The 10,828-nt window shown below is 34.3% G+C and overlaps 1 protein-coding gene across 1 annotated transcript in view; it reads left to right on the top strand.

Annotated features, from left to right (window-relative positions):
* LOC117099994 (lymphoid-specific helicase-like) overlaps positions 1 to 718 on the top strand; it is a 46,834-nt gene extending 46,116 nt beyond the window's left edge. Inside the window, exon 19 of the mRNA XM_033239520.1 lies at positions 118 to 718. Within this exon, the coding sequence (XP_033095411.1) occupies positions 118 to 395 (278 nt within the window). The 3' untranslated portion in view covers positions 396 to 718. The remainder of the gene's footprint in view (positions 1 to 117) is intronic.
* The last annotated feature ends 10,110 nt before the right edge of the window (positions 719 to 10,828 follow it).

Here is a 10,828-nt window from a genome sequence, read left to right as displayed (position 1 = left end):
GACAGCCCCCCCCCACACCCCACCAGGCAAATCTTAGCGCCGCCCCTTATTGAGAGGTTTAGGTAAATTCTTGATTGATTTGACATGAAATCACCCTTTTTTATTCCTGAATTACAGGTAAATTCAAGGGAAGTAAGACAATGGTTAGGGACTCCAAAGCAATGCTTGACCCTATGGAATTGCTAAAAGTGTTACGCTCCACAGATCACAGCGGTGTCATTCAAAATTGTAAAGAGCAAGTCATCAGTGATTCCGATCTGGAGCTGTTGTTGGATCGCAGTGATCTCCTCAATAAAAACTCTGAGAAAAAGTGTCAACGAATGAAAGAGAATAAAACATTCAAGATTCTGGAAGCTTCAGGTGAGAATGTCATGGAATTGAAGATCACTGCTTGACTGTACCAATGACCTTTCACTTGAAAGTTCACTTGTTTGTGATAGTCCTGTGGAAGCTCATAGTAACCTTCAAAAGTTAAAAAGCATTCACTGCGTTGTTTGATGGTTGTACAACAAATCCAACGCCACTCCCTAAGTTTGTTAAGAAGGGCTGAATAGATTGTCGTTAATAATGATCCGATGCTTGTGCACCGTGGTGTTCTATAGAATTGTGTCAGCCATCAGGCACAACGAGTTTCAAACAATGCTCTGTATTTAGTACCTATGTTAAATCATTTAGCCTAAACTAGTTGAATCAATAAAGTAAATCATATTACAGTAAATTTATATATTGATTGGGTTTAATAATTCTAAAAAGTCAGTAAGTAAAATTTGATAGTAATTTAAATATATTTCATTTCATCTCAAATCTTTTGATACACAGTATTGGTCTGATTTTTGTTATTTTGTTGCTACTTTAAATACATTTCTAATAATATTTTATTGTTTTTAATAATAATAATAATAACAATATTGTTATTATTATTATTACTAATTATTATTATTATTATTATTATTATTATTATTATTATTATTATTATTATTATTATTATTATTATTATTATGTGCCAAGTCAGACTTAAGGGAGAATATCCTTTGTATTATTTTCCCCTTAATGTCATTTTTTTAATTGTTCTCAAATTTCTCCATTGTCTAAGTTCCCCTTAAGGTAGGTTTTAGTAACATCATCATCATCATCATCATCATCATCATCATCATCATCATAATAATAATAGTAATTATAGTAATTTATTCTTATTGTTGCTACTGTATGCTTATTAATATTATAATTATCCATATCCGCAGATACAAGTATCCCTAGCAGGCTAAAAAAATTTAATCCGTTATTTTCTGAATAAACACAAATTTTTAAGAAAAAATAAATTAATGTAACAAAATAGAGGGTTTTCACTTCTCAAAATCCCTCATACCTTCCTCATAAATCCTTGGAATGACAGAATGTAATCATTTACAAAAAGTGCACATGTTGTTGTGTTTTCTGCTCAAAGCGAAGGTGCTATACAAATAGCAAGTAATAATAATTTAATAATTAAGATTCTCATTACTGGAAACATAAGCCAAAGTAGCCATTATTTCTATGAAAATTGGCTGAAGCTAAATGATCTTGGCCCATATATTTTTAATCAAACCAATCTACTGCTGTTCTAGTAGTTGTTACAATAGTTGCTATAGTGATATACATTAGTAATGCTTATCTACCTTAGCTGCTGTAGGCAAGCAAATGATTTCTCAATAATGACTGATACTTTATGTAAAAAAAGTTTCTTATTCTCATTCTTAATTCGCCAAAAAAATAAAATATTGGAGTACATATACAGAATACAAATACAATATGTCATGAGTGGGCAGGGACACATAAGCGAACTTAATCACTATAACAGATATTTGGATAAGTTTTAAAAAAAAAGGAAAGTTGATAGGTTCAAACAATTGCTTGCTTCAAGGCCAATGTTGGTGTACGTTGGCGTCAGTGAATCCGAATTAAGCTCAGAGGCATTTATCTCCGTGTGTCTGAAGAAGCCTAGACCTCTAGATAGGATAACAAAGTTATTGACTTTGAAAACAATTATTTTTATGGTGCTGCTTTGGAAAGTAATATCCATTATTTCCTTCATTCCTTAAATCTGCTAAGGCCCGGAAGCAACACTATTTCTTGTTGCAACTGGGTCCTAGACCTATTCCTTGCAATGGCATAGTGTAAACAAGTTTTGCTTTTTCCACATACGCTGCAAATCATGTAAACTGATGATGTGATGATTGACAACCATTGCTATTACAAGGAATGCCTCACACCACAACCACTGCTCCCCCCCCCCACCCCAACTAACCTAAATGCAGTAGGCCTGTAGATCATTTATGGATGCATTTTTGCATATTTGATACTTAAAATTTAATCTTTCTATTAATAACATATTTTGTTTTAATCAATTTTTTTTTTTGATAAATCTGTTTGAATACATTGTCTTAATAAAACTGAATTAAAGATCTCCACTTAAATGCACCAATGACAACTTGAACTCTTCAAAATATGTGACAGTACTATAGAGAGTGACCTTAAAATTTACCATTTCAAACTCTCAAAAGTTATTTGAGGTCAGTCTAAGATTTCATACAATAGAATTGCATTAACAGTATCAATACTAAATACATTTATCTAACCTAGATAAGTACAGTAAATGAAACAATCAGTTTAGTGTATAGTTTATTTCTTGATTCAGATTAATATTTCTGTAAAAAAAATATCAATAAGTAAACTATGAGAGTATTATTTAAATTTATATCTATATTTCATCTAGTAATCTTTGATACACAGCAGTTAGTCACATTACTTTTTTTGTTTGTATACTTATGTAAGTAAGTATATAGTTTTATATACTTTTGATCAAATTATAGTTGTTGCAGTGGTTGTTAGTTGCTCTAGTGATATGCAATAGCTAAGGTTGTCTGCAATAGCTGCTCGTAGTTAAATGATGCTTAAATGACACTTATGTGTAAAGAATGTTTCCTTACTAGGGATCTAGGCGAGATTGTCGAAACACAGTTTGCTGAATGCCAGATTGATATGTCCATTGAGCCGAAACCCAGTTTGCCGATTCATAAACCATGAATCCCAGTTTGCCGCAACCCAGTCATTTAAAAGCAGTGAAACCTTAACTACATCAATATTAAAAGTGGGGGATGCGATGCTTAATCCTTTTTTTCATTTAATTTTATTTTTAATTTTAATTGATAGCCATGGCCTTTAATTAGCCTCTTCAAAGGACCGAAACTCTGGGAAGGCTTTTTTTTTACCCATGACCTTCTTAATGTTGTTTTCGTCGTTGTCTTCATCGTTTTTGTTGGGTATTTTGTTTGTTCCATGATAACTAAAGTTTGGTAAGTCTGATTGGTTTCAAACCTGGCAGAATGCAAGATGGTAAGAAGAAGACAGTCTATTGTTTTTGGTACATGTATGAATATGCTAATCGCTCATTTGCATAAAAATATTTCACTAATCAAGTAATTTAGGCTAGTTACAATAACTAAAGTTTGATTGGTTTTAAACGTGGCAGAATGTAAGATAGTAATAAGAAGACAGAGCCTATTGTTTTTGGTACTTGTGAAAATGCTAATTGCTCATTTGCGTAATTAATATTTCACTATTCGGGTACTTTAGACTAGTTACCACGTTAACTAAGTTTGGTTATTCCAACTTGTTTCAAACTGCACAATGCAATATGGTGATAAAGCAACAGTCTATTGTTTTTGGTACGTGTGTAAATATGCTCATTGCTCATTTGCATAATTAATATTTCATTAATTAGGAAATTTACGTCAGTTAACACGATAACTAAAGTTTGGGAAGTCCGATTGGTTTCAAACACAGAATGCAAGATAGTAATAGGGAGACAGAGCCTATTGTTTTGGTACGTGTGTGAATATGGTATTTGCTTATTTGCATAATTAATATTTCACTATAATCTACATGCCATCAGAATTCCCATAAAAACTTCTAATTTAGTTGAAATTGTAATATTTCTTCATGTTGTCATTGTCACTGGTGTAGTAAATTCTTTGATATCCACTATAACTAAAATTCGAGACTGATTAGTTTCAAAATCCTACTCATTAATTTACAGAGAAAAATTACTTGGGTAGGCTATGCTTTTACTGCACAGCATAAAAGGAGCATTTATTTCCTCCCTGACCCACACATCATTTTTTCAAAAACACACTATGCTGTACTTTTGTACAATGGTTATGGAAAGATTAGGCAAACTGAGTTTTGGCAAATAGAGTTGTCATGATTTTAGTGGACTAGATTCAGCAAACTGGGTTTTGGTAGAGTGGCCATTAACTCTGCAAACTGGGTTTCGACAACTGGTAGGATGTGGTTACTAGATTTCTTGCTTTAAGGCTAAATCAGCCGTGCTTTATCATGCGGTGTTGCTGAACACAAATGAAGCTCGGAGGCATTGTTATCATTATCTATCCACTCTAATCATTATTATATACCGCATACAGAGCAGCCAGGCATCTGATTGGTTAAAAGGCAGGTAATAACTTCAACTATGTATGACTTGGGTTGAATGATAGTTCATAAATTCCCAGGGGAAAAAAGTACTAAAATATTACCTTAAATGATAGTAGGTCTGCTTTTTCCCTATCGCTATATAATCCTTTAGGCCCGAACTTGAACGTTGCTGCGTAATTTACAACACACACAGACGGTAAAGGGTATTGTGACCTATACAACGAGATATCAGCCCTTTGACCTACTTGGTGGATTCTCTTTTCATTACTTTTTAAAGACCTCATAGAATCTATCAAATATTGATTTGATTCTATGAACTATGAAATGTATAGCCCTTCAGTGATGTGAAGACCAATACCTATCTAAGATAGTAGGCTACGGCCTCTACATCACTGAGCAATAGATTTCACCATTCCCCTCATTCTATTACCTGGAATTCCTCATATCTCAACCATTGCTAATTTTTACACACAGATACAGTACTTGCAAATTTGTTACATAATATAAATATTTCTGATTATACAGTAACTCAATTTGTTTCAATTAATTTTTTTTTGTAGCATATATTTAAATTTGTTTGTATGCTGAAGAAAACTATTTTTTTCTATAAATTAGAATTCATATTATGTGATTTGTTTTACTCTAATTACTTCATTCAAATAAATATGATTTTTTTGTATTAATATGCATTTTTTGTTTATTCAATGTGTTATTGTGCTTGAGTTTTTTTGAGTTGAAGTTTTTAGATAATGTAAATTATCTTTATTCTAGTGCGGATTAATTACCTTAACGGCCACTTACAAAATACAAACACAACATGTTTTAATTACAAACTGAAGATTGAATACAACATGTAGCTATACCATCAAAAGATGGGTAAAAAATTATTAATTCAGTAGATTTATAATGAATATTCACGTTACGGTTTTTTTAAAGACAAATTTCCCCAAATCCATAGGCAGAGGAACAATCCTTTTGTTATGCCATTGTGAGTCTACTTGTGTATTGGCTTTTTTTTTCATCTCAACAACTATTCTACTTATGAACTTGAAGGTGCACAACAGTGGTCCCACGTGATGACGACAAGGTCATCATACCAACAATATTAATTGGCCTGTCCAAGTAACGTTTGATGGCCCTAAAAGGAGAATTGTTGCCCATACTAAGCCTAACTTTTATCCAGGACCCTGACCGAGGATCGCCATGTCTCACCACCCCCACCCCCATCTTTGCTGTCAATCAATTTCTGGTGCCACTACTGTGGACATATCTACCAAGTATTATGATCCAAAGTTTCAAGCGCTGTAGTGGACTTTAGTAATGCCACTCTTTCATTCTAATTCATTCTAATTCCCATATACATGACTTACCATAGCATTCCTGACCTCTATATACATGACTTACCTTAATATTTGCTTGTTTTAACCTTACATCTGACTGGCAGTATTTAAGCTGTCAGTAGCACAAATATAAATTCCAACTTAATTTCTTAAAAGAAAACAAAACCTACAAAACCAAAATGGCCAGAGGGGAAAGAAGAAAGAAGCATCTGAAACAATTTTAAAACTACCAACGCTTGACACTTTTTTGTGTACACTTGCAGAATGTATAGACACAGTATTCATACTGTAGCGCCTAGGTAACCCACATACCACTGTCTAAAAACGATCGCGATCCAAAAATGGACCGCAAGTTTAAGAAATTGGACCGCGAGATATCAGAAATACAGTGCACCCTCCAATTCGGGACCCTGGGAATTCCGAGACTCCTCTAATTCGAGACCATCTTTCCCGAAGCCCCAAATAACAATCTTTAACTTTTTAAAACAATGCTAGCGCTCTAATTGGATATCAACCCCGAGACAACCCCAAATTTTCAGGTCCCATTGTTAGTCTTGAATTGGAGGGCGAACCATACTTGATTTCTTACAAATCAATCATTGAGACCAAAAATGACATTTCGTTTATAAAATTCACCAACTAATGATGACACAGTATTTGAGCGTTCCATGGCTCCATTTCAGCTGATAATGCATGCCCAATGCTCTCGGATCGTGAATTTAAGGCTTATGGAAATTTTCTGAAGTAAGAGAATATTATGATGGCTTGTAATATATTCACATGTTCGTTTTTCTAATCTTTAGTATAGAAATACAAGATAAAACTGTCAATAGATTAATGACCCATCTTGTAGGTGCGGTAAACAATTGCATTTGCCTAGAAATGAAACATTAAAAAAACAAAAGATCAAGGGAACGACTGCAACATTGCATTGACATGGGCACCGGAAGGAAAGCAATGACGAGGAAGACCAAAAACAACATGGAGACGAATGGGGGGGGGGGTGGAAAAAAACGAAATAAGGGACAATGGACATCATAATGGGGGACGGTGGGTAGCAGCTAGAGCCGCAGCAGCCAACAGGGATAGATGGAGCATTCTGTTGAGGCATTATTCGACACATGACGCGAAGAAGTTGATTGTAAGAAATGAAACATTAACCTGTAAAAATTCTAAGGAAATTTGCAGAACACTTTAATTACAGTTTTATTACGATGAAAATATTGTTGGATCGTGCTTTTTAACATTTAAGTCTGAATAATTACCATGCAATGTGCAGCTGTTTGTTTCTCAGTGTATTACAATAGGCCTCATGACTATGAAAATGTTTTTTTTTTTAGTGCTTTTTAATATGTAAGCATGATCCTATGGTAATTGGAAGGTTTTCAATATTTACAATTCAATGAGCATATTGCTTCCGTCTGAATCGATTAATAGGAAAGAAAACAAAGCCTACAAAACCAAAATGGCCAGAGGGGAAAGAAGAAAGAAGCATCTGAAACAATTTTAAAACTACCAATGCTTGACACTTTTTTGTGTACACTTGCAGAATGTATAGACACAGTATTCATACTGTAGCGCCTAGGTAACCCACATACCACTGTCTAAAAACGATCGCGATCCAAAAATGGACCGCAAGTTTAAGAAATTGGACCGCGAGATATCAGAAATACATACTAAGCCTAACTTTTATCCGGGACCCTGACCGAGGATCGCCATGTCTCACCACCCCCACCCCCATCTTTGCTGTCAATCAATTTCTGGTGCCACTACTGTGGACATATCTACCAAGTATTATGATCCAAAGTTTCAAGCGCTGTAGTGGACTTTAGTAATGCCACTCTTTCATTCTAATTCATTCTAATTCCCATATACATGACTTACCATAGCATTCCTGACCTCTATATACATGACTTACCTTAATATTTGCTTGTTTTAACCTTACATCTGACTGGCAGTATTTAAGCTGTCAGTAGCACAAATATAAATTCCAACTTAATTTCTTAAAAGAAAACAAAACCTACAAAACCAAAATGGCCAGAGGGGAAAGAAGAAAGAAGCATCTGAAACAATTTTAAAACTACCAACGCTTGACACTTTTTTATGTACACTTGCAGAATGTATAGACACAGTATTCATACTGTAGCGCCTAGGTAACCCACAGACCACTGTCTAAAAACGATCGCGATCCAAAAATGGACTGCAAGTTTAAGAAATTGGACCGCGAGATATCAGAAATACAGTGCACCCTCCAATTCGGGACCCTGGGAATTCTGAGACCCCTCTAATTCGAGACCATCTTTCCGAAGACCCAAATAACAATCTTTTTAACACAAAGCTAGCACTCTAATTGGGTGTCAACCCCGAGACAACCCCAAATTTTCAGGTCCCAATGGTAGTCTTGAATTGGAGGGCGAACCGTACTTGATTTCTTACAAATCAATCAATGAGACCAAAAATGACATTTCGTTTTACAAAATTCCCCAACTAATGATGACACAGTATGAGTGTGTTCCGTGGCTCCATTTCAGCTGATAATGCATGCCCAATGCTCTCGGATCTTGAATTTAAGGCTCATAGAAATTTTCTGAAGTAAGAGAATATTATGATGGCTTGTAATATATTCACATGTTCGTTTTTCTAATCTTTTGTACAGAAATGTAAGATAAAACTGTCAATAGATTAATGACCCATTTTGTAGGTGCGGTAAACAATTGCATTTGCCTAGAAATGAAACATTAAAAAAACAAAAGATCAAGGGAACGACAGCAACATTGCATTGACATGGGCACCGGAAGGAAAGCAATGACGAGGAAGACCAAAAACATGGAGACGAATGGAGGGGAAAAAAAACGAAATAAGGGACAATGGACATCATGAAGGGGGACGGTGGGTAGCAGCTAGAGCGGCAGCAGCCAACAGGGATAGATGGGGCATTCTGTTGAGGCATTATTCGACACATGACGCGAAGAAGTTGATTGTAAGAAATGAAACATTAACCTGTAAAAATTCTAAGGAAATTTGCAGAACACTTTAATTACAGTTTTATTACGATGAAAATATTGTTGGATCGTGCTTTTTAACATTTAAGTCTGAATAATTAAAGTGCAATGTGCAGCTGTTTGTTTCTCAGTGTATTACAATAGGCCTCATGACTATGAAAATGTTTTTTTTTTAGTGCTTTTTAATATGTAGGCATGATCCTATGGTAATTGGAAGGTTTTCAATATTTACAATTCAATGAGCATATTGCTTCCGTCTGAATCGATCAATAGGAAAGAAAACAAAGCCTACAAAACCAAAATGGCCAGAGGGGAAAGAAGAAAGAAGCATCTGAAACAATTTTAAAACTACCAACGCTTGACACTTTTTTGTATACACTTGCAGAATGTATAGACACAGTATTCATACTGTAGCGCCTAGGTAACCCGCAGACCACTGTCTAAAAACGATCACGATCCAAAAATGGACTGCAAGTTTAAGAAATTGGACCGCGAGATATCAGAAATACAGTGCACCCTCCAATTCGGGACCCTGAGAATTCCGAGACCCCTCTAATTCGAGACCATCTTTCCGAAGACCCAAATAACAATCTTTTTAACACAAAGCTAGCACTCCAATTGGATGTCAACCCCGAGACAACCCCAAATTTTCAGGTCCCAATGGTAGTCTTGAATTGGAGGGCGAATCGTACTTGATTTCTTACAAATCAATCAATGAGACCAAAAATGACATTTCGTTTTACGAAATTCCCCAACTAATGATGACACAGTATAAGAGCGTTCCGTGAAAAAAGTGTAGTGAAAGAAGTGTAGTGAGTGGATTGTGTTCACTTTCTCATGACTTGGCCTTATGCAGATATTTCATATTGTTACATCGTTTTAGTAGGCACCATTTTATCTTTACTTAATTAAAAAGTGTACAGTACAGTTGACTATTCATAAAAATTTCATTTCTCTTTTTAGTTACTATATTAAATATTTTTGAAGAAATGAACAAAAAATAATGAATTGAAATTGGGTGGCCAAGTTCGATGATCTAAAATACAGGATCGCCATAATAGGAGGGAGAGGTACAAATTTCCGTATAGTACCGTATGTATTAGTTTAATTAAATTAATAATAATTCAATAATTTTCTGTGTATTAATATAAAAATATATATTTATAATGTTCAATGTATATCTTTTTTTTGAGAACCTGTATGATTTATATTTAGGTCAGCGTAACATTGAATAATAATAATAATAATAATAATAGGCCCTAATCATAATCATGCACTTGACCATGATTATACAAATCTATAGCTCCATGACTACATACACTCGACCTACTGAAGATTGAACTAAGATGGGAGGCTTTTCCCCTGAATAGGTGGCGGGGGATGGGGAAAGAGGGTGTTCAAATCTCTCTCTACATCAACACTTAGTGATACGCGTCTTTGCATATATAACAGACTCCATCTTGTAGGTATTATCTTGTAATGAATTGTTACCGTTTCTTTACAATTTAAGTGTACATATATTATTTGCATTAATAAATTAAATTAAAGATATCGAATAAATGAAATTTAAATTGTAGGACACTGTTCATGCTGAGTTGTGTCCGACACCATAAGTAGTAAGAAATGTATCCATCCTTTAAAATTTTCAGCACCACCCTTTAAATTTTGTGGACAACATTTTCTGAAATTTTGCAACTCTTTGAAAAAATCCTGGCGAGAGGGCTGATATATATTTATGATGTTTAAATATAAATAATAAATATAAATTTAAAATTTATTTATATAAATATATATATACATATTATATATATATATATATATATATATATATGAAAGATGTATGCATACATATATATGTATTATATAAGATTTATATAACAGACATAACAGTTGGATTGATCTTTCTCTCCCTAATGACCCTCACAAGAGATTTATTCCAGGACCCTGTCAAAGCTCTGTGTGACCCCCTTGTTTGATTCCCTGCAAATACCTGGTCCCTCTGGTCCCTAGATAATA

This window comes from Anneissia japonica, unplaced genomic scaffold, assembly GCF_011630105.1.
Source record: "Anneissia japonica isolate Jap-2015-1 unplaced genomic scaffold, ASM1163010v1 scaffold256_len832006_cov191, whole genome shotgun sequence".
NCBI lineage: Eukaryota > Metazoa > Echinodermata > Crinoidea > Comatulida > Comatulidae > Anneissia > Anneissia japonica.
This window is presented reverse-complemented; position numbering and strand designations above follow the sequence as displayed.